The sequence below is a fragment of the Pseudophryne corroboree genome, chromosome 6 (genome assembly GCF_028390025.1).
Source record: "Pseudophryne corroboree isolate aPseCor3 chromosome 6, aPseCor3.hap2, whole genome shotgun sequence".
NCBI classification, from domain to species: domain Eukaryota; kingdom Metazoa; phylum Chordata; class Amphibia; order Anura; family Myobatrachidae; genus Pseudophryne; species Pseudophryne corroboree.
Window position 1 is genome coordinate 252536743 of NC_086449.1, and position 24706 is coordinate 252561448.

Sequence of the window (24706 nt, forward strand, 5' to 3'; positions counted from 1 at the left end):
AAAGAAAAAAAGAGGCGCAATGAGGTAGCTGTGTGAGTAAGCTAAGCGACCCTAGTGGCCGACACAAACACCTGGCCCATCTAGGAGTGGCACTGCAGTGTCACGCAGGATGGCCCTTCCAAAAAACACTCCCCAAACAGCACATGACGCAAAGAAAAAAAGAGGCGCAATGAGGTAGCTGTGTGAGTAAGCTAAGCGACCCTAGTGGCCGACACAAACACCTGGCCCATCTAGGAGTGGCACTGCAGTGTCACGCAGGATGGCCCTTCCAAAAAACACTCCCCAAACAGCACATGACGCAAAGAAAAAAAGAGGCGCAATGAGGTAGCTGTGTGAGTAAGCTAAGCGACCCTAGTGGCCGACTCAAACACCTGGCCCATCTAGGAGTGTCACTGCAGTGTCACGCAGGATGGCCCTTCCAAAAAACACTCCCCAAACAGCACGACGCAAAGAAAAAAAGAGGCGCAATGAGGTAGCTATGTGAGTAAGCTAAGCGACCCTAGTGGCCGACACAAACACCTGGCCCATCTAGGAGTGGCACTGCAGTGTCACGCAGGATGGCCCTTCCAAAAAACACTCCCCAAACAGCACATGACGCAAAGAAAAATGAAAGAAAAAAGAGGTGCAAGATGGAATTGTCCTTGGGCCCTCCCACCCACCCTTATGTTGTATAAACAGGACATGCACACTTTAACCAACCCATCATTTCAGTGACAGGGTCTGCCACACGACTGTGACTGAAATGACGGGTTGGTTTGGACCCCCACCAAAAAAGAAGCAATTAATCTCTCCTTGCACAAACTGGCTCTACAGAGGCAAGATGTCCACCTCATCATCATCCTCCGATATATCACCGTGTACATCCCCCTCCTCACAGATTATCAATTCGTCCCCACTGGAATCCACCATCTCAGCTCCCTGTGTACTTTGTGGAGGCAATTGCTGCTGGTCAATGTCTCCACGGAGGAATTGATTATAATTCATTTTAATGAACATCATCTTCTCCACATTTTCTGGATGTAACCTCGTACGCCGATTGCTGACAAGGTGAGCGGCGGCACTAAACACTCTTTCTGAGTACACACTTGTGGGAGGGCAACTTAGGTAGAATAAAGCCAGTTTGTGCAAGGGCCTCCAAATTGCCTTTTTTTCCTGCCAGTATAAGTACGGACTGTCTGACGTGCCTACTTGGATGCGGTCACTCATATAATCCTCCACCATTCTTTCAATGGGGAGAGAATCATATGCAGTGACAGTAGACGACATGTCCGTAATCGTTGTCAGGTCCTTCAGTCCGGACCAGATGTCAGCATCAGCAGTCGCTCCAGACTGCCCTGCATCACCGCCAGCGGGTGGGCTCGGAATTCTGAGCCTTTTCCTCGCACCCCCAGTTGCGGGAGAATGTGAAGGAGGAGATGTTGACAGGTCGCGTTCCGCTTGACTTGACAATTTTGTCACCAGCAGTTCTTTGAACCCCAGCAGACTTGTGTCTGCCGGAAAGAGAGATCCAAGGTAGGTTTTAAATCTAGGATCGAGCACGGTGGCCAAAATGTAGTGCTCTGATTTCAACAGATTGACCACCCGTGAATCCTTGTTAAGCGAATTAAGGGATCCATCCACAAGTCCCACATGCCTAGCGGAATCGCTCTGTGTTAGCTCCTCCTTCAATGTCTCCAGCTTCTTCTGCAAAAGCCTGATGAGGGGAATGACCTGACTCAGGCTGGCAGTGTCTCAACTGACTTCACGTGTGGCAAGTTCAAAAGGTTGCAGAACCTAGCACAACGTTGAAATCATTCTCCACTGCGCTTGAGACAGGTGCATTCCACCTCCTATATCATGGTCAGTTGTATAGGCTTGAATGGCCTTTTGCTGCTCCTCCAACCTCTGAAGCATATAGAGGGTTGAATTCCACCTCGTTACCACTTCTTGCTTCAGATGATGGCAGGGCAGGTTCAGGCGTTTTTGGTGGTGCTCCAGTCTTCTGTACGTGGTGCCTGTACGCCGAAAGTGGCCCGCAATTCTTCTGGCCACCGACAGCATCTCTTGCACGCCCCTCTCGTTTTTTAAATAATTCTGCACCACCAAATTCAAGGTATGTGCAAAACATGGGACGTGCTGGAATTTGCCCATATTTAATGCACACACAATATTGCTGGCGTTGTCCGATGCCACAAATCCACAGGAGAGTCCAATTGGGGTAAGCCATTCTGCGATGATCTTCCTCAGTTGCCGTAAGAGGTTATTAGCTGTGTGCGTATTCTGGAAAGCGGTGATACAAAGCGTAGCCTGCCTAGGAAAGAGTTGGCGTTTGCGAGATGCTGCTACTGGTGCCGCCGCTGCTGTTCTTGCGGCGGGAGTCCATACATCTACCCAGTGGGCTGTCACAGTCATATAGTCCTGAGCCTGCCCTGCTCCACTTGTCCACATGTCCGTGGTTAAGTGGACATTGGGTACAACTGCATTTTTTAGGACACTGGTGAGTCTTTTTCTGAGGTCTGTGTACATTTTCGGTATCGCCTGCCTAGAGAAATGGAACCTAGATGGTATTTGGTACCGGGGACACAGTACCTCCAACAAGTCTCTAGTTGCCTCTGCAGTAATGATGGATACCGGAACCACGTTTCTCACCGCCCAGGATGCCAAGGCCTCAGTTATCCACTTTGCAGCAGGATGACTGCTGTGATATTTCATCTTCCTCGCAAAGGACTGTTGGACAGTCAATTGCTTGGTGGAAGTAGTAAAAGTGGTCTTACGAGTACGACTTCCCCTCTGGGATGACCATCGACTCCCAGCAGCAACAACAGCAGCGCCAGCAGCAGTAGGCGTTACACGCAAGGATGCATCGGAGGAATCCCAGGCAGGAGAGGACTCGTCAGAATTGCCAGTGACATTGCCTGCAGGACTATTGGCATTCCTGGGGAAGGAGGAAATTGACACTGAGGGAGTTGGTGGGGTGGTTTGCGTGAGCTTGGTTACAAGAGGAAGGGATTTACTGGTCAGTGGACTGCTTCCGCTGTCGCCCAAAGTTTTTGAACTTGTCACTGACTTATGATGAATGCGCTGCAAGTGACGTATAAGGGAGGATGTTCCGAGGTGGTTAACGTCCTTACCCCTACTTATTACAGCTTGACAAAGGCAACACACGGCTTGACAAATGTTGTCCGCATTTCTGTTGAAATACTTCCACACCGAAGAGCTGATTTTTTTGGTATTTTCACCAGGCATGTCAATGGCCCTATTCCTCCCACGGACAACAGGTGTCTCCCCGGGTGCCTGACTTAAACAAACCACCTCACCATCAGAATCCTCCTGGTCAATTTCCTCCGCAGCGCCAGCAACACCCATATCCTCCTCATCCTGGTGTACTTCAACACTGACATCTTCAATCTGACTATCAGGAACTGGACTGCGGGTGCTCCTTCCAGCACTTGCAGGGGGCGTGCAAATGGTGGAAGGCGCATGCTCTTCACGTCCAGTGTTGGGAAGGTCAGGCATCGCAAACGACACAATTGGACTCTCCTTGTGGATTTGTGATTTCGAAGAACGCACAGTTCTTTGCTGTGCTTTTGCCAGCTTGAGTCTTTTCATTTTTCTAGCGAGAGGCTGAGTGCTTCCATCCTCATGTGAAGCTGAACCACTAGCCATGAACATAGGCCAGGGCCTCAGCCGTTCCTTGCCACTCCGTGTGGTAAATGGCATATTGGCAAGTTTACGCTTCTCCTCCGACGATTTTATTTTAGATTTTTTAGTCCTTTTTTTACTGATATTTGGTGTTTTGGATTTTACATGCTCTGTACTATGACATTGGGCATCGGCCTAGGCAGACGACGTTGCTGGCATTTCATCGTCTCGGCCATGACTAGTGGCAGCAGCTTCAGCACGAGGTGGAAGTCGATCTTGATCTTTCCCTATTTTTGGAACCTCAACATTTTTGTTCTCCATATTTTAATAGGCACAACTAAAAGGCACCTCAGGTAAACAATGGAGATGGATGGATACTAGTATACTTATGGATTGACGAGCGACTGCCGACACAGAGGTAGCTACAGCCGTGGACTACCGTACTGCGTCTGCTGCTAATATAGACTGGATGATAATGATATAAAAAAAAATATATATATATCACTACTGCAGCCGGACAGGTATATATTATATAATGACGGACCTGCTGGACACTGTCAGCTCAGCACTGCAGACTCCTAAAGTAAGCTACTAGTAGTATCAAGAAGATAGAAAAAAAAAAACACCACGGGTAGGTGGTATACAATTATGGATGGACGAGCGACTGCCGACACAGAGGTAGCTACAGCCGTGGACTACCGTACTGCGTCTGCTGCTAATATAGACTGGATGATAATGAGATATAAAATATATATATATCACTACTGCAGCCGGACAGGTATATATTGGACACTGTCAGCTCAGCACTGCAGACTTCTAAAGTAAGCTACTAGTATCAAGAAGATAGAAAAAAGAAAAAAACACCACGGGTAGGTGGTATACAATTATGGATGGACGAGCGACTGCCGACACAGAGGTAGCTACAGCCGTGGACTACCGTACTGCGTCTGCTGCTAATATAGACTGGATGATAATGAGATATAAAATATATATATATCACTACTGCAGCCGGACAGGTATATATTATATAATGACGTACCTGCTGGACACTGTCAGCTCAGCACTGCAGACTCCTAAAGTAAGCTACTAGTATCAAGAAGATAGAAAAAAGAAAAAAACACCACGGGTAGGTGGTATACAATTATGGATGGACGAGCGACTGCCGACACAGAGGTAGCTACAGCCGTGGACTACTGTACTGCGTCTGCTGCTAATATAGACTGGATGATAATGATATAAAAAATATATATATATATATATCACTACTGCAGCCGGACAGGTATATATTATATAATGACGGACCTGCTGGACACTGTCAGCTCAGCACTGCAGACTCCTAAAGTAAGCTACTAGTATCAAGAAGATAGAAAAAAGAAAAAAACACCACGGGTAGGTGGTATACAATTATGGATGGACGAGCGACTGCCGACACAGAGGTAGCTACAGCCGTGGACTACCGTACTGCGTCTGCTGCAGTGCTAATATAGACTGGATGATAATGATATAAAAAATATATATATATATCACTACTGCAGCCGGACAGGTATATATTATATAATGACGGACCTGCTGGACACTGTCAGTCAGCAGAATGCGTTTATAGAATAAAAAAACACACCACACGACGAGTGTTTAACTTTTTCAGGCAGACAATCACAATATACTGGTGGTCAGTGGTCACTGGTCAGTCACACTGGCACTGGCAGTGGCACTCTGGCAGCAAAAGTGTGCACTGTTAAAAATATGTAATCCTGCTATAACTGCTCCCCAGTCTCCCCCACAATTAAGCTGTGTGAGCAGTGAGCACTCAGCACAGTCAGATATACAGTATTACATAGATGATGCAGCACACTGAGGGCACACTGAGGCTGAGCACAGATATGGTATGTGACTGTGACACACTGTGTATCGTTTTTTTTCAGGCAGAGAACGGATTAATTAAACTGGTGGTCACTGGTCACACTATCAGCAAGTAGTACTCCTAATATGCTCCCCAAAATTAGTAAATCAAGTGTCACTCTCTACTACTCTCTAGTCTACTCTAAACGGAGAGGACGCCAGCCACATCCTCTCCCTATCAATCTCAATGCACGTGTGAAAATGGCGGCGACGCGCGGCTCCTTATATAGAATCCGAGTCTCGCGATAGAATCCGAGCCTCGCGAGAATCCGACAGCGGGATGATGACGTTCGGGCGCGCTCGGGTTAACCGAGCAAGGCGGGAAGATCCGAGTCTGCCTCGGACCCGTGTAAAAAGCGTGAAGTTCGGGGGGGTTCGGTTTCCGAGAAACCGAACCCGCTCATCACTATCAAACACGTTTGCTAAGTTCTACAAGTTCGATACTTTGGCCTCTGAGGACCTAAAGTTTGGTCAGTCGGTTCTGCAGGAGCCTCCGTGCTCTCCCTCCCGTACTGGGAGCTTTGGTACATCACCATGGTACTAATGTGGACCCCAGCATCCTCTACGGACTACGAGAAAAGGATTTACCGGTAGGTAATTAAAATCCTATTTTCTCTTACGTCCTAGAGGATCATCCCCAGGAAGGACAGCCTCCTTGTCGGCTCCAAATTTGACTGGAAGGTTCAGGATCCATCCATGATCCTGGAGCAGTTGGGTTGAGAGAGCAATACTCTGTAATAGCTTTTCCCTGGAGGATGCTTTTATTAGTAGATCGTCCAGATATGGAATGATGTTCACACCCTGCTTGCGGAGGAGAAGCATAATCTCCGCCATTACCTTGGAGAACACTCTCGGTGCCGTGGAGAGGCCAAACGGCAGTGCCTGGAACTGATAGTGACAGTCCAGCAGCGCATATCTGAGCTAAGCCTGGTGAGGCGGCCTGATTGGGATGTGAAGGTGCGCATCCTTGCTATCCATGGATACCAGGAATTCCCCCTCCTCCAGACATGAGATCACCGCTCTCAGAGATCCCATCTTGGATCTGAATTCCCTTAAGTAGGGGTTCAATTACTTTAGGTTTAAAATCGGTCTTACCGAACTGTCCGGTTTCGGCACCACAAACAGGTTTGAGTAATAACCCTTGTCTTGTAGGAGAGGTGGAACTGGAACAATGACATTTGACCTTAGCAATTTTTGAATGGCTTCCTGTAGGATAGCACTTTTTGTCAGCGAAGCTGGCAAGCCTGATTTAAAGAATCTGTGAGGTGGGAGTTCTTGAAACTCCAGTCTGTACCCCTGGGTAACAATATCTTGTACCCAGGGATCCAGGCATGAGGACACCCAGACATGACTGAAATTTCTTAGTCTTGCTCCCACCTGCCCGATCTCCAGGCTGGGATGTCCACCGTCATGCCGAGAATTTTGGTTTCTGGTTTCTGTTCCTGGGAACCTGCAGGTGCAGGTTTTCGGGAGTTCCCCCGACCACCTCTAAAAAAAGTGGAGGGGGATTTGGACTTTTTAACTTTAGCGGTCCGAAAGGACTGCATCGCAGATGTAGGATGATTTCCTAGTCAGTGGAGTAGCAGAGGGAAGAAAAGTTGACTTACCCGCAGTTGCCGTGGAAATCCACACATCTATCGCTTCCCCAAACAGAGCCTGACCTGTGAAGGGCAGATTCTCCACACTCTTCTTGGATTCCGCATCCACAGACCATTGGCGCAGTCAGAGCCCCCTGCGTGCCAAGACAGCCATGGAAGAAGCCCTCGCGTTCAGATGTCCAAAGTCTTTCATGGCTTCCACCATGAAACCTGCAGAATCCTGTATGTGACGTAAAAACAATTCAATGTCACTTCTATTCATAGAATCTAATTCCTCTAGTAAAGTACCTGACCACTTTACTATGGCTTTAGAAAGCCATGCACAAGCAATAGTGGGTCTTAAAGCTAAGCCATTTCCTGTGTATAAAGATTTGAGTGTAGTCTCAATCTTGTGGTCGGCCGGCTCTTTTAAAGTGGTGGACCCAGGGACAGGCAAAACCACTTTCTTAGACAACCTAGAAACAGAAGCGTCTACCACATTTTCCTATTCTCCTCAGGGAAAGGAAAAGCAATGAGTACCCTTTTAGGGATCTGGAATTTCTTCTCTGGGTTTTCCCAGGATTTTTCAAACAATGCTTTTAGTTCCTTAGACGCAGGGAATGTAAGGGAGGATTTCTTATTGTCAGTAAAGTAAGCCTCCTCTACTTGCTCAGGTACCTTATTAGTAATGTGTAAAATGTCCCTAATAGCCTCAATCATGAGTTACACCCCCTTAGCAAGGGATGCCTCACCCCCCAGTATATCCCCCTCACCGTCTCCTGTATCAGAGTCGGTATCCGTGTCGACTTGCATTAATTGGGCAAGAGCACGCTTTTTAGAAATATATATATATATATATACACTGCTCAAAAAAATAAAGGGAACACTTAAACAACACAATGGCCCTCATTCCGAGTTGTTTGCTCACTAGCTGCTTTTAGCAGCATTGCACACGCTAAGCCGCCGCCCTCTGGGAGTGTATCTTAGCTTAGCAGAATTGCGAACGAAAGATTAGCAGAATTGCGAATAGAAATTTCTTAGCAGTTTCTGAGTAGCTCCAGACTTACTCAGCCATTGCGATCAGTTGAGTCAGTTTCGTTCCTGGTTTGACGTCACAAGCACACCCAGCGTTCGCCCAGACACTCCCCCGTTTCTTCAGACACTCCCGCGTTTTTCCCAGAAACACCAGCGTTTTTTCGCACACGCCCAGAAAACGGAAAGTTTCCGCCCAGAAACACCCACTTCCTGTCAATCACAGTACGATCACCAGAACGATGAAAAAACCTTGTTATGCCGAGAGTAAAATACCTAACTTTTGTGTAAAATAACTAAGCGCATGCACTCTGCGAACCTTGCGCATGCGGAGTAAGCGACTAATCGCAATATAGCAAAAATCGGCAACGAGCGAACAACTCGGAATGACCCACAATGTAACTCCAAGTCAATCACACTTCTGTGAAATTAAACTGTCCACTTTGGAAGCAACACTGATTGACAATCAATTTCACATGCTGTTGTGCAAATGGAATAGACAACAGGTGGAAATTATAAGCAATTAGCAAGACACCCCCAATAAAGGAGTTGTTCTGCAGGTGGTGACCACAGACCACTTCTCAGCTCCTATGCTTTCTGGCTGATGTTTTGGTTACTTTCGAAAGATGGCGGTGCTTTCACTCTAGTGGTAGCATGAGACGGAGTCTACAACCCACACAAGTGGCTCAGGTAGTGCAGCTCATCCAGGATGGCACATAAATGCGAGCTGTGGCAAGAAGGTTTGCTGTGTCTGTCAGCGTAGTGTCCAGAGCATGGAGGCGCTACCAGGAGACATGCCAGTACATCAGGAGACGTGGAGGAGGCCAACAACCCAGCAGCAGGACCGCTACCTCCGCCTTTGTGCAAGGAGGAACAGGAGGAGCACTGCCAAAGCCCTGCAAAATGACCTCCAGCAAGCCACAAATGTGCATGTGTCTACTCAAACGATCAGAAACAGACTCCATGAGGGTGGTATGAGGGCCCGACGTCCACAGGTTGGGGTTGTGCTTACAGCCCAACACCGTGCAGGACGTTTGGCATTTGCCAGAGAACACCAAGATTGGCAAATTCGCCACTGGCACCCTGTGCGCTTCACAGATGAAAGCAGGTTCTCACTGAGCACATGTGACAGACGTGACAGAGTCTGGAGACGCCAAGGAGAACGTCCTGCTGCCTGCAACATCCTCCAGCATGACCGGTTTGGCAGTGGGTCAGTAATGGTGTGGGGTGGCATTTCTTTGGGGGGCCGCACAGCCCTCCATGTGATCGCCAGAGGTAGCCTGACTGCCATTAGGTACCGAGATGAGATCCTCAGACCCCTTGTGAGACCATATGCTGGTGCGGTTGGCCCTGGGTTCCTCCTAATGCAAGACAATGCTAGACCTCATGTGGCTGGAGTGTGTCAGCAGTTCCTGCAAGACGAAGGTATTGATGCTATGGGCTGGCCCGCCCATTCCCCAGACCTGAATCCAATTGAGCACATCTGGGACATCATGTCTCGCTCCATCCACCAACGCCACGTTGCACCACAGACTGTCCAGGAGTTGGCGGATGCTTTAGTCCAGGTCTGGGAGGAGATCCCTCAGGAGACCATCCGCCACCTCATCAGGAGCATGTCCAGGCATTGTAGGGAGGTCATACAGGCACGTGGAGGCCACACACACTACTGAGCCTCATTTTGACTTGTTTTAAGGACATTACATCAAAGTTGAATCAGCCTGTAGTGTGTTTTTCCACTTTAATTTTGAGTGTTTCTCCAAATCCAGACCTCCATGGGTTAATAAATTTGATTTCCATTGATAATTTTTGTGTGATTTTGTTGTCAGCACATTCAACTATGTTAAGAACAAAGTATTTAATAAGAATATTTCATTCATTCAGATCTAGGATGTGTTATTTTAGTGTTCCCTTTATTTTTTTGAGCAGTATATATATATATATATATATATATATATATATATACACACACACACACACACACACACACATATACGGGTCTTGGACGAGGTAGCGGGAGCAGAATACGACAAAACCTCTACAGATCTTTTCAAAACCTGTGTTTCAGTCTTATTATGAGCTATCCTAGATGAAATCTGGGATAGCATTCCCTTAATAGAAGCCACGCATGGGTGTTCGGATTCAGAAGGCTGAGACTGTACATTGCATTCCTGAGTACATGGAATAGATTCCTCTGGAGAGGACACACACTCTACAGCACAAGATACAGAGTCCCTAGACATGGTAATGTGAGATACTGTATATAACATACACACACACACACACACACACACACACACACACACACACACACACACACAGGAAAATGTCAGACACAGTTTCCCCCAAAGTACTTTCAGAGAGACACAGAGTATAAGGAGCCAGCACACGCAGCGCCCCAGTAGGCATTTATAATGATAAATGCCCGGCGCTGACTGTGTAACCTTAATAGATTTAACAGTGAATAATGCTTCCCCCCCCCTTTCTGTAACACCCTGGTCCCGCAGAGGATAACTGGAGTGAAGTGGAGGGCAGCGCTCCCTGTCAGCGTCTCTGTAGCTGTGATCTGCAGGGAGAAAATGGCGCTGGTGAGTGCTGAATCCGCTCTGAGGAGAAGCCCAGCCCCCTGTAATGGCGCGTCTTCCCGCATTTGTTATTTTATACTGGCCTGAGGTGTGCTTGTTGCTAACAGTGGGATTAGCCCCTGTTAGCTCAGATGACCAGTGTTAGGGTATAGCGCTGGCCCAGGGCGCCCCTCACAGCGCCGCACAACTGTACCTCTGAGCCCTCCGGAGCACAGCATTAGCGCTGCGCTCCCACCCTTGTGCCGCCATTCCCGCCGGCTTCATACTCACTACCGCATCTTCTGGCTCTGTTAGGCGGTGGCGGCAGTGCTGCAGGAACAAGCGGTCGCCTCGGGGGCTTGCGATCAACATCCTCAGGAGCTCAGTGTCCTGTTAGCGGAGATAGGAGCCATTAACCTCAAGGGTTGGATCCTACTCCCCCCCCCTAAGTCCCACGAAGCAGGGGGCTATTACCAGCAGCCTCCCTGTACCTAACAGCTCTTAAAAAAATAATAAAACTAGAAAAGCCCCTAGGAGCTCCCCTAATTTTCTAAACTGAGTCTCCTAGGAGGGGCATAGAGGGAGGAGCCAGCCCACACTACATTAAACTCTTAAAGTGCCCATGGCTCCCAAGGGACCCGTCTATACCCCATGGTACTAATGTGGATCCCAGCATCCTCTAGGACGTAAGAGAAATAAATTATATCTTGCACCCCAACCTAAAAATATGTTGGCACCCCTGCATGGGTCCCTAACATCCCTAATACTAACGCATTATATTTGTGTATTTATTGTACACTTCAAGGTGAAGCGCTTTAATTTACCCTTCCCATCTACCCTTAGGTGTTTTTAATTAGTACAGGTTCCTGCGTTGCTGACTACATATTAGAATACATATTAGAATGGGCTCTATTTAAAAGTAAGACTTGTATAAATGTATATAAATAAAGTGTTTCGTATTATGGATGTTAGGGACCCATCTAATGAAGTTCACCTGGATGCCGTGGATGGGTCCACATTTTTGGACAAATCTGTGCTAATTGTAAGAGTCAGTATTCTTAGTGCTTAAAGTGTGCATCAGCATTTTTCTTGTTACTGTGTAGGGGCCTGATTCATTACGGATCACTTCCGCGATCCTCTTTGCAGATCCCTACTGATTGAGTCCTGCGCACGTGCAGAACCCATCTGCGCATGTGTGCCGAAGTAAACTGAAGTAAGCTGAAGCTTACTAAGCTTGCCGTCGCAGATGAACATCGAAACCGATGGTTGCGATGTTCATCTGATTCGCGATCACAAATGCAGGTAGGAGGTGGTAAGTACCTCCTCCTGCATTTGCATTGCTAAGGACTGCAAATGCAAAGCCGCTGCGAGCAGCTTTGCATTTGCAGTCCTTAATGAATCAGGCCCTAGAAGCACTAAAGTACCTAGTGTCACAGACCAGTCCAGAGTTTGTCTTACAGTACGATATTATTGTACGAGCTGGGGCCTCATCCTGCGGGAACCTTTTTGGGATTCTGTGTTACAATGTGACAGACAATATTTCCAATCACACTCTGAGGAAAATAATAAGTGTCACGCACACAAAGGTGCCATATGTAATAGAGACTGGCCAATCACAAATATCGTTATCTGGTTTGGTTTTTTTCCTGTTCATGTAGAAATATATCCACGATGTTGAACTATGGCCCGAGCAGTTCTCATGTCTTCTGCCCTTTGCGCCATTGAAACTGTTGCACCTGGACACACAGATACTGCTGAAGAACATGAGTCTGTATGGAGAACTGGCCTGGATGCCTCAGCAGGTACAGTGTTCTTTTGGTGAAAATGACAAAGCCAAGTATTCTGTTGAGGGTGCCTTTATATAGCATTACAGTAACAATATATGCATTAAAAGACAATCATTTACTTTTGTAACACTTGAAGTATGATAGGATAGACCCAACATCCTGCTGGTATTATAATTATTTAGTTTTACTGCTGACGGGAGGTCACCGATGGTGAACATCAGTGGTGGAGTCCATGGTAGCTAATGCTAGCCATAGTTTGCACATGCATGGCAGTGGTCTGCACATGTATGTGCCACAAGGTATAGGGGGTTATTCAGACCTGATCGCAGCAGCAGATTTGTTAGCTGTTGGGCAAAACCATGTGCACTGCAGGTGTGGCAGATGTAACATGTGCAGAGAGAATTAGATTTGGGTGGGTTATTTTGTTTCTGTGCAGAGTAAACACTGCCTGCTTTATTTTTACACTGCAATTTAGATTTCAGTTTGAACACACCCCACCCAAATCTAACTCTCCCCGCACATGTTACATCTGCCCCCCCCCCCTGCAGTGCACATGGTTTTGCTGCTACGATCAGGTCTGAATTACCCCCATTGTTCAATCTGCACCAAGCATCTCATCTACTGTACAAAAGTACTAACAACCAAATCCTACTATCACCTATGCCCAATTATAGTATTTTTTTGGCATAAAATGTATTTATATATTCTCAGTCTGCACAAAATGGCCGTCCCCATGGAAACAGCGCTTTTCTGATGAGCAAATTCCGGCACTTAAGTAATGCAGGCAGGGCTTAAAGTGCTCTGGGGAGGTGGTGGAACTCATTTTCTCTGCCACCTACCCCCCTTCCCTCCCATTAGGAGTATCCAGAGCCAGTGCTAGGGTTTTCAACATAAATTAGTGCCCTACCTCCCATACTTTGTAAAGAGATATTGGTCTCACAAGGATGGGGCTTGGTCACACAATAGTACACCCCTCCCATCCTGTCCATGTACCAGGAGGGGCAGTTTATAGGTGGAGGAGGACTATGAAGCCGCCAGCACCAGAGGAAGCGCTAGTGCCGCCCGTATCATCTATTGACATAGATAGTGGGGTGGACTTTTCTGTTGGAATTACTGTGCAGGGCAATGAGGAGGTGGAACTAGTTCCACCTACCATTACAGGTAGTGGAACTCAGTTCCACCCCGTCCCATCCCACTTTAACCCCTGAATGCAGGAGAATATAGCGAGATCCTCTATGTTACTTGTTTGATACAAACCACTGAAACTTAAACTACACAATAAATCTGAAAAACAAGCAGTTTCCACGTGTTTATTGTTAAAAGACAATAGGTCCTAATGCAGAGTCACGCACTATACCGATTGTCAAAGTCGAAAAATATAGCGACCTATGATGCCTTGTACTAACCCCAATGCACGTGCCCGCTGCTCGCGCACCGACCCCCCCGTGCGTACGCATCCCCTCAGGTCGCGTAGGGGACGCTCTGACGTCGCCTGCGCAGGGAGATGGGTATTTACGGCGGTGTTTGTGTGCGACTAGCGAGCGACTCGATCGCTACATATTTAACCAATATAATGCATTTTATAGTTAATATTCCCCTTAATAATGTCAGCAAGTATGGTAAGTTTAAAACGGTTCTTGGACCTGAGAAATTCTCCTTTACATGCTGGGAGGGTTCAGATAAAGGTTGGAGGGTAGTATTTGGTGTCCAGCTGTGGGGTATTGAAGAAGTGTTGTGTCTATTACAGTTGGGAGGGATTCGCATAGTTCCTGCTCATGGTTATGCACAGAAGTAGAACATAAGATTAATTACATTCAGAATAAATTACACAAATGCAGGGTGGGGGACTGGAATTCAGTCACCTCTTTCACACAGACCGAAAACAAATAGCCTTACTTACACTAAGCTTTGAGATTCTATGAAGAGGGCTTATACCTTTGTTTATGAATAGGTCCAGGTTTCTCTCCAGAATAATGAGTGCTGAGATGTCATTGTCTCAACTGAAAGAGGTGACCAGAGGGTAAACAAAGCACAGAGACAGAGTTTGTTTGGAAGATCCAAACAATAGGTTTCCCCAATACAACCAAGAGAGGAATTTAGAATACTAAAAAGTCCTAGCCAGCGCCCACTTCTTGAACTAACCAATGATCCCAGGTGCAGTACATGTCCCACCCCCTAACCAATGGAAAGAGGGCACAACAGTATCTATTGTAGTATGTCTTGAGCTAGTAAATAAATATAGTTTGCAATAGACTTGGGGACACAAGACTCTTCTCTCCACAACGGTTTTCATCACTGATTAACTGGGAGCTGGATATCCAGATTGCGCCTGCGATTCATTCCCATGTGTGTAAGTACTCTCTGTAACCAACTTATTCTCTGTATTTGCCATACTCTCTCTCTCTCTCTGTTATTGTTAAACTGTTGTATATTGTATATGTGTAGTTATTTTGTTAGATATTGATGTTAGCTTGTAGTGTATGAATTGTCAAATATATTTAATATAACTTAATCCTGTTAGTAAAGGTTTTGGAGCCTTAGCAAGGTATTGTGTGTTTATTACATTGCAGAGGGTATTCAGAGCGACTTAATCGCTCAAACAGCATTTACACTAGCAAGGTTAAGCAGCGTTATATCGCTGCAGTATTTCAGTTGTAAGGTTTACAATACAAACTCAATCATAGTGTGTTGCATACAAGGTTTACTGAGTGTCATCCTGTGAGCGTCTGCGCCGCTCGTGTTCCCCTCGCGGTCACAGCGTCCGCTACGCTAGTAGCTTATCATTACGGTAGTCGGCCGCCTATAGCGTGTTCGACACCAAGCGTTAAGCTGTGAGCGAGCGTGCCGCATGTGCGTCTAGACCACGGCTAAGCATCTGCTACGCTAATTGCGTACCCTTACGGTACCCCATACGCCAATTGCGTACTGAGTCTCTTACCCACATATAGTGAATGTTATAAGATAAATATTTAGCTTTATCACGATATATAAGGGCAGTTCCCAGACAAAAACAGGGAGGTGGGTGAAAGCCGTTGAGTGCTCACATAGGAGGCCATACTCAGACAGAGAATCTGCACCTGCTGCAGGGCTGGTAAAGTTTCCATGGTGCGACCGATGATGCGTTTAAAGATGCACCAAGCAGTATTTCAGTGTCTGCAGATGCTGACTATGGGAATCTATGTCCTTGCATATTCAGACACACGGATCTGCACCAGGGAAAGGCTTTGTAGCGGCATCAGCATAAACACGCAGCGTGTGGCAAAAGACGCAACCATGTCAGTGTCCGACTCAGAATCAACCCCATAGCCCAATAATGTTACCAGCAATCTTGCTGCCAGGGTGCTTTTAGAAGTCTCTGCTATCACTGGAGAAAAATACAACTTCTTGAAATAGTCACTGGTCTCTCTTCAGCTTGTTTCTATGGTAGCACGGAGTAATGAAATGGATACAGTACATCCAAACATGTATTATCATGAAAAGGACAATACATAATTGTACAGTATTTATAACTCAAATCACACTCTGTGGTATATTACATTTGTATATTATTATTATTATTATTATTATTATTATTTTATTATTAAGTGTTCTGCAGTGCTGTAGATAGGGATAACACATGACAATTTGCACAAGTATGGAACATAGGTGGTCAATCCGAATTGATCGCTCGCTGCCGATTTTTGCAGTGCAGAAAACAAGTGAAAAAACGGCAAAAATGCGCATGCACATGGTACGCAGCGTGCATGTGCTAAGTACTTTCATACAAAACTTTGTAGATTTACACAAGCTCGACCGACATTTTTTCATCGCTCGAGTGATCGTAGTGTGATTGACAGGAAGTGGGTGTTTCTGGGCGTAAACTGGCCATTTTCAGGGTGTGTGCTAAAAAACGCAGTCGTGCCAGGTAAAAACGCAGGAGTGTCTGGCTGAACGCAGGGCGTGTTTGTGACGTCAAACCAGGAACTAAATGGACTGAGGTGATCGCAGTATAGTAGTAGGTGTGGAGCTACTCAGAAACTGCAGGGAATTATTTAGTAGCAGTTCTGCTAATCTTTCGTTCGCTATTCTGCTAAGATACACTCCCAGAGGGCGGCGGCCTAGCGTGTGCAATGCTGCTAAAAGCAGCTAGCGAGCGAACAACTCGGAATGAGGGCCATAGTTGCCTATTCTCCCAGAAGTTGTTACAAATGTATAGGGTAATCCCCTGCACCCCGGGAGAGTTACCAGATGTCCCGCCTACCGGCCACTTCCTAGTGAAGTGGGCAGAATGGGGAGATAATACATGGACTCTTGAATCTGTAAGGAGAGGGCGGGACTAAATGGAGAGGTGGTAAACTACAGTAGGCAAACATGGAATGGAATAGTACAGAAAAGAACATAGCTTTCATACAGTATATACATAATAATAACAACCAGTGCCGTAACTAGGCATTTTAGCGCTGTGTGCAAGAAATGGCATTGCCCCCCCCATGCAAGATAGGGGCAGTGCGCGCCGTAGGCACGCGAAAATATATAGGGCGTGGCTTCATGGGGAAGGGGCGTGGCCACAAAATAATACCAATTCATACTACGGTGCACAGTAGTCTCCATTATTCAAATTACGCTGCACAGTAGCGCCACTACACCAGGTAGAGCCCCTTTTACACATTACAGCAGACAGTCCCCCTTTTTACACATTATGGCAGACAGCGTCCCTTTTTTACACATTACGGCAGACAGCATCCCCTTTTTACACATTACGGCAGACAGCGTCCCCTTTTTTACACATTACGGCAGACAGCGTCCCCTTTTTTACACATTAAGGCAGACAGCGTCAGCTTTTTTACACATTACGGCAGACAGAGTCCCCTTTTTACACATTACGGCAGACAGCGTCACCTTTTTACACATTGCGACAGACAGCGTCCCCCTTTTTACACATTACGGCAGACAGTGTCCCCTTTTTACACATTACGGCAGACAGCGTGCCCCTTTTTACACATTACGGCAGACAGCGTCTCCTTTTTTACACATTGCGGCAGACAGCGTCCCCCTTATTACACATTGCGGCAGACAGCGTCCCCCTTTTACACATTATGGCAGCCAGTCCCCCTTTTTACACATTACGGCAGACAGGATAGAGAAATAAAGAGAGAGAGAGAGAAACAGAGAGATATACTTACCATCTCTCCCTGCTGGCAGTGAGGCCCCTCGTGCTGGCAGCTCCGGATGCAGCGGAGAAGGAGGAGGAGGGAGGGGGACTGGAGCCGCAGCAGCGCTATGTAATTGGTAGTAGCACCGCCGCAGCTGTCCCCTCTCCTTCCGTATTGGCTGCCCGGCGCTTCTGTGAATGCTGGGATGGAGGAACCGCATCCCAGCATTCACAGCCTCCTCCTTCTCCGCTGCCTCCGGCGCTGCTCTCTCCTCATCAGCGCGGCTGCGGCGCACACAGCAGAGGCGGCATGTAATGAGCACAATCAGGACACATTCACAGTGTGATTTAGACACATGCGCAGTAGCCAGTGGCGTTTCTAGAGAGGAGGGGACCCATGTGTAGACTCCGTGTGTGGGCCCCCTCCTCTCTCGTAGCTGTCACCGACGCTGCTAGCGCTCTCAGCGCTGAGACTCTGGCACAGTGCCAGAGTCTACTGCAGCACATGCGCAGGACTCCGAAAAAATGGCCGCCGCACCATTTTTCCGGAGTCCTGAGCATGCGCTATAGACTCTGGCACTGTGCCAGAGTCTCTAGCGCTCAGTGTACTAGCAGCGGCGGTGACAGCTACGGGAGAGGAGGGGGCCCACACACATTCGCCGATGGATGCCGGAAAGGTAAGTATAGAAGAAATGTGTGCAGTGTGGGCCCCCTCTGGACCCAGTGGCCCGTGTGCACCCATTATAGATATTATGTAATGAGTCAATTTGACTCATTACATGTCGCTGCCCGTTGCGCCCTCAGGGTAACTGCGCTGTGTGCCAGGCACACCTGGGACACACGTAGTTACGGCCCTGATAACAACAGTACTCAGATTACATAATTATGTGGGGAATACAGAGGGGACAGGGCTCTGGTCACTAAAGTGAACACTCTACTGTAGTATATAGTAATTTGAGATGTATGATTATAATTTTTGCCCTCTCTTAAGGGTAATGGACATGTTAAACAGTCATATCCCCATTGTAATACCCCTTTCACACCAGCATCTCTGAACACAGGTTTTTGACACATGAACACGCATAACCCGTGTTCAGGTGCGGTATGAAAGGGTGCCGGGGTTGAAATACCGGGTGCAGTGACCCGGTATTTCAACCCTGCTCTTGAGCAGGGTTGAACCTGTGTTCAACCCGGCTCACTGTGCGGTGTGAACGGGAGCCAGGTCAATGTTTTCCCCCGGCTCCCGTTCACTCTCTATATACAGGCGGTGCTTGGAGATCAGGTGCTCTCTAGCGTCGCCCCGCCGCGTCACCGCTGACATCAGCAACCCGGCAATATGCCGGGCTGCTGACTGCGGTATGCAAGGCGCCTTACCCGGGAATGTCCCTGCATGATCCAGGGACCGTATTCCCGGGTAAGACCTGCAGTTTTTGGTATGAAAGGGGTATTAGTTAACCCTTACCTGTATTATCTTGGATGCATTTAGGGTTACAGTGAAACTAAAGCAAAAGGGCTAAGGCCCTCATTCCGAGTTGTTCGCTCGTTATTTTCCTTTGCATCTGTGCGATTTTCCGCTAACTGCGCATGTGCAATGTTCGCACTGCGGCTGCGTCAAGTAAATTTGCTAAGAAGTTTGGTATTTTACTCACGGCATTACGAGGATTTTTCTTCGTTCTGGTGATCGGAGTGTGATTGACAGGAAGTGGGTGTTTCTGGGCGGAAACTGGCCGTTTTATGGGTGTGTGTGAAAAAACGCTGCCGTTTCTAGGAAAAACGCGGGAGTGGCTGGAGAAACGGGGGAGTGGCTAGGCGAACGCTAAGTGTGTTTGTGACGTCAAACCAGGAACGAAACTGACTGAACTGCTCGCAGTGGCAGAGCAAGTCTGCTAAGAAATTTATATTCGCAATTTTACAAATCTTTCGTTCGCAATTCTGCTAAGCTAAGATTCACTCCCAGAGGGCGGCGGCTTAGCGTGTGCACTGCTGCGAAAAGCGGCTAGCGAGCGAACAACTCGAAATGAGGGCCTAAGTGCAATGTCATTGTAGTTTTATATCTTTCACAGACCCAATTCCTCTGGAGGAAGATTCAGGCTGGTGCAAACCTGACCAAGAACACAATCCTGTAAGTCAGTGTGTAATGTGACAGGACAGCCTCCAGGTAGAGCACTAAACATTGCATTTTCTTAAGAGTGAGATCGCAAGACTCAGTGGGGTATATTTACTAAAATTCGTATTTTCCCGTTTGAGGTCAAAGTTCAATCACGAATGACATCGAAAGTGTAAAGTTGCAACTTTTTTAATTTATTACGACTAATTTACTAAGCTGTCGTATTCTGCATTTTCGGATTTACCGATGTCGATGTCATTCGTTTTTTTTGGCAGTGTTTTACGTGAGTGACTTGTAAAACACTGCCGACTTTAATACAATGAATCTCGGCCGGATCTGAGAGATCCGTGCTGGGCTTCATTGTGCAGCTTTTTAAAAAATGAAATCAGTGTTAAAATAAATTTAAAAAAATTGCGTGGGGTCCCCCCTCCTAAGCCAAACCAGCCTCGGGCTCTTTGAGCCGGTCCTGGTTGAAAAAATATGGGGAAAAAAATCTCAGGGGTTCCCCCATATTTAAACAACCAGCACCGGGCTCTGCGCCTGGTCCTGGTTCCAAAAATACGGGGGACAAAAAGCGTAGGGGTCCCCCATATTTCTGAAACCAGCACCGGGCTCCACTAGCCAGATACATAATGCCACAGCCGGGGGACACTTTTATCTAGGTCCCTGCGGCCCTGGCATTACATAACCAACTAGTCACCCCTGGCCGGGGTACCCTGGAGGAGTGGGGACCCCTTCAATCAAGGGGTCCCCCCCCTCCAGCCACCCAAGGACCAGGGGTGAAGCCCGAGGCTGTCCCCCCCCATCCAAGGGCTGCGGATGGGAGGCTGATAGCCTTTTTGTCAAAAAATGAATATTGTTTTTAGTAGCAGTACTACAAGTCCCAGCAAGCCTCCCCCGCAAGCTGGTACTTGGAGAACCACAAGTACCAGCATGCGGAGGAAAACCGGGCCCGCTGGTACCTGTAGTACTACTACTAAAAAAATACCCCAATAAAAACATAAGACACACACCTTGAAAGTAAAACTTTAATACATACATCCACACCTCCATATACACATACTTACCTATGTTCACACGAGGGTCGGTCCTCTTCTCCATGTAGAATCCATGGTGTACCTGTTGAAAAAATTATACTCACAAAATCCAGTGTAGATGGCTCCTCTTTTAATCCATTTGTAATCCAGGTACTTTGCAAAATAAAAAAACGGACACCCGACCTCGCACTGAAAGGGGCCCCATGTTTTCACATGGGACCCCTTTCCCCGAATGCCAGGAACCCCCTCTGACTTATGTCTAAGACGGTTCCATCAGCCAATCAGGGAGTGCCACGTTGTGGCACCCTCCTGATTGGCTGTGTGCTCCTGTAGTGTATGTCAGGCAGCACACGGCAATGTTACAATGTAGCGCCTATGCGCTCCATTGTAACCAATGGTGGGAACTTTGCGGTCAGCAGTGAGGTTACTTTCGGCTGGTTTTGCTTAGGAGGGGGGACCCCACGCATTTAAAAAAAAAAAAAACACTTTCCCATCCCCTTCCCACTGATAAACATGCACGGATCTCATGGATCCGTGGATGCCTATCCAAACACGGGGAAAAAAAGCAGGTCTGTTTTTTTTTTAGCACTTTTTCACGAATTGTATTTCAGCACGGCAGTGTTTGGCTATTGTCGGCAGTGTTTGTGATTTGCACTTTTTAGTAAATTACCGATTTCTACCAAATTGCTGGCGTATTTGACCGATGGTGTATTGATTCGTAATTTTTTCCTAGGACTTCCAAAATATTACGAATGCCCTCATCACTGCCGTGATTTGAGTTTAGTAAATTCCAGAGATGACACTTTGAAGAAAAAACATCATCTCGGTCAAAATCGGGACCTTAGTAAATATACCCCAATGTATTTCCTTTGTATAATCTACAATCAAATAGGACGTAGGATGACAGTAACTTTGATTCATTTACTTTTCATATGAATAGCACCCTAGGGACTCTGGCTAATGGGATCGAATGTGACAACCTGCAGCAACTCAACACCCTTTCAGAAATTAGAGATGTGGTTAAGTATCTTCAAGGGATCCCTAGTGGTCTACGCAAAAGTCTTGTAAGAACTAGTGTTTGATAAAAAGCAAGTAAGTTTAACGTTTAGGGGTTTCATCTGTTAAGATCGCTTTGTTTTTATTTTATAGAGGAAGTGCATCTTTGAGGAAATTCAGAAGCGACTTGAGCTCTCTTGGGAAGACACAGGCTGGATGGGACCTGAGTTTATCACAGATCTCCCGCAAGTGCTTTTCTCTCTGTATGCATGACATGCATGTGTAAAGGCTGAAGGAATGTATACAACAGACTTGTACCAAGTACACTGATATTTCAGGGACCAGAAGCCACAATTCTAAATAGTTGGTTTTGTCATTTGAGAGATACAGAATCTATAAAATACACTTTGGTGATAAGATTTAGTTTAGGCTTCCTTGAGGGTAACTTCTGAAATGGCATAATGGTAACCCACGCGTTTTATACCATCATGTGCAAACGCTCTTATTGTTAGGGGATCACACATGGCTGGAGAGATGACAATGGCTTCAGGGCTGCAGACTGCGGCTCCGTCTACTGGGACCTGTAATAGTCCAATTGTGGAAAATAATTGTAATAGAGAACACATAACAAATAACCCACCAACACATTATTAACATTCAGCATTCTGTTACAAACAGCCATCTTGGAGACTCCAACTCTGAGTGTCCGTACATGTATTATTACCTTAGATGTCACCATTGGTCGCATCATCAAAACTTCCATAGCCTATGGCAGGTGCAGTGTCTCCATCCGTGAATGGCCTTCTATGTGAGCGATCCAGCATCTGTGTACACGACCACATCGCCAACACGCCTGTGACACTCCCAAAACACGCCCATAAGGCAGTCCATCTCTGCATGTGTGCTATGACACCTCTGTCAGCTTCCGGAGTCTTACTGGTACACTGGGGCCGCGGGGCTGGCTTCCTTGGCATTGTGCAGGCAGCGGCGGAGGTGGGCTGCTGCGCCGGATCCGTGGGCAGCAGTAGCGGCGGTGAGGGGGTCCGCTCGTGGCGGCGGGACGCCGCTACAACGAGTCGCTCTTGCTGAGCCGTTGCTAGGAGACCTGGGGCAGTGAGCAATGTGGCTTTGCAAAAAGGTCTGCATTACTGGGCGCCGCCATGTTGGAGACCAAGTTTTAAGCATAGTTCCTGTTTCCTGTTTCTTCCAGCCAATCCAGGGGAAGCTCTCCCTATAAAAGGGGGCTGGTTTAGGACAGGGACGCCAGTGCTTCAAGTTACAACCCTGTTGTAGGTGCTTTAGCCTGTGCTCCAAGGATTCCTGCTGTATTCTGGTTCCTCCTGATCCTGCTTGGTCGGTTCTCTGTTGCTGCTGCAGCCCTGCCGTTTCTAGCCTGCTACTGCCTGTGGAAGCGCTCCTGGAAAACCCGGTCCAGTAAGACTCTTTGGGCACAGTCGGCCCCGGATCTTCTGTCTCGTCTTTCAAACCACACTCCACAGATCTCTTTCACCAGCCACGCCTTTGTACCACCGACCATAGCCTGCAGATTACCTTCAGCTTAGTTTTCCAAACCACAGTCCACAGTCCTTGTCTCCAGCCACGTCTTCAACCACCATCCACAGTTCCACAGTTCATCATCTACAGTCTCGTCTTTCAAATCACAGTCCACAGTTCTTCACCTCCAGCCACGTCTTTAACCATCGTGCTCCAGCCTCGGTTCCTTACCTCAGCCCTGTACATAATAAATACTTTCCATTGACTTTCACCCCGCCTTCATTTTTCATTGCTCCCTGTCCCATGCGAAGGAACTATATCCAGCCCCCTCATCTGGTTCATTCACAGCCTGCTACCTCCTCGGGCAAATCTCAGCTGCCGGATCCTCAAACTTTGCTAGACGTGACAACCTCTCTGTTACCGCCCAGGAACACTCACTACATTTTCAGTACACTTCTCCTTGCATGCGCCTGAAATTACACCTGCGACTCTGCACAGGCACAATCAGGACACATTCACGGTGTGATTTAGACACATGCGCAGTAGCCAGTGGCGTTTCTAGAGAGGAGGGGACCCATGTGCAGACTCCGTGTGTGGGCCCCCTTCTCTCCTGTAGCCATCACCGCCGCTGCTAGCGCTCTCAGCGCTGAGACTCTGGCACAGTGCCAGAGTCTACTGCAGCACATGTGCAGGACTCCGAAAAATGGCCGCCGCACCATTTTTCCGGAGTCCTGAGCATGCGCTATAGACTCTGGCACTGTGCCAGAGTCTCTAGCGCTCAGTGTGCTAGCAGCGGCGGTGACGGCTACGGGAGAGGAGGGGGCCCACACACAGTCGCCGATGGATGCCGGAAAGGTAAGTATAGAAGAAATGTGTGCGGTGTGGGCCCCCTCTGGACCTAGTGGCCCGTGTGCACCGCACACACTGCACCCATTATAGATACGCCAGTGGTAGCCATCCACCATTCAACATTCTGACAGCCATTCACTGTCTGGCTGCAGGCTGGGAGGCAGGTAGAGAATGCTGCCTAGCCACTCTGATTGTGTAACGACCACCCACCCCTGCTCGAAGGCCCCTAGAATTGTGGGGCACTGGACTGCTGCCCAGTGTGTCTCTACGTTAAAATTGCCATGACTGGTGCATGGTATACTGTCTATCATTTATGTTCCAAATAAATTCAAAGATAGTACAAATTATGGAATTAGTGATCCACCGTAAAAAATGTAGCTGCTATTGGGGGTCATTCCGAGTTGTTCGCTCGTTGCCGATTTTCGCAACGGAGCGATTAAGGCAAAATTGCGCATGTGCATGGTACGCAGTGCGCATGCGCTAAGTATTTTAGCACAAAACTTAGTAGATTTACTCACGTCCGAACGAAGAATTTTCATCATTGAAGTGATCGGAGTGTAATTGACAGGAAGTGGCTGTTTCTGGGCGGTAACTGGCCGTTTTCTGGGAGTGTGC

At 47.5% G+C, this 24706-nt stretch overlaps 1 protein-coding gene across 2 annotated transcripts in view; it reads left to right on the forward strand.

Annotated features, from left to right (window-relative positions):
* STRC (stereocilin) overlaps window positions 1-24706 on the forward strand; it is a 146630-nt gene that overhangs the window by 75842 nt on the left and 46082 nt on the right. The window contains exons 17-20 of one of the 2 annotated variants that reach the window (XM_063925879.1): window positions 12349-12492; window positions 19672-19730; window positions 21693-21816; window positions 21902-21993. In XM_063925879.1, coding sequence (XP_063781949.1) covers window positions 12349-12492; window positions 19672-19730; window positions 21693-21816; window positions 21902-21993 — 419 coding nt within the window. The remainder of the gene's footprint in view (window positions 1-12348; window positions 12493-19671; window positions 19731-21692; window positions 21817-21901; window positions 21994-24706) is intronic. The other variant, XM_063925880.1, reaches the window with a different exon arrangement.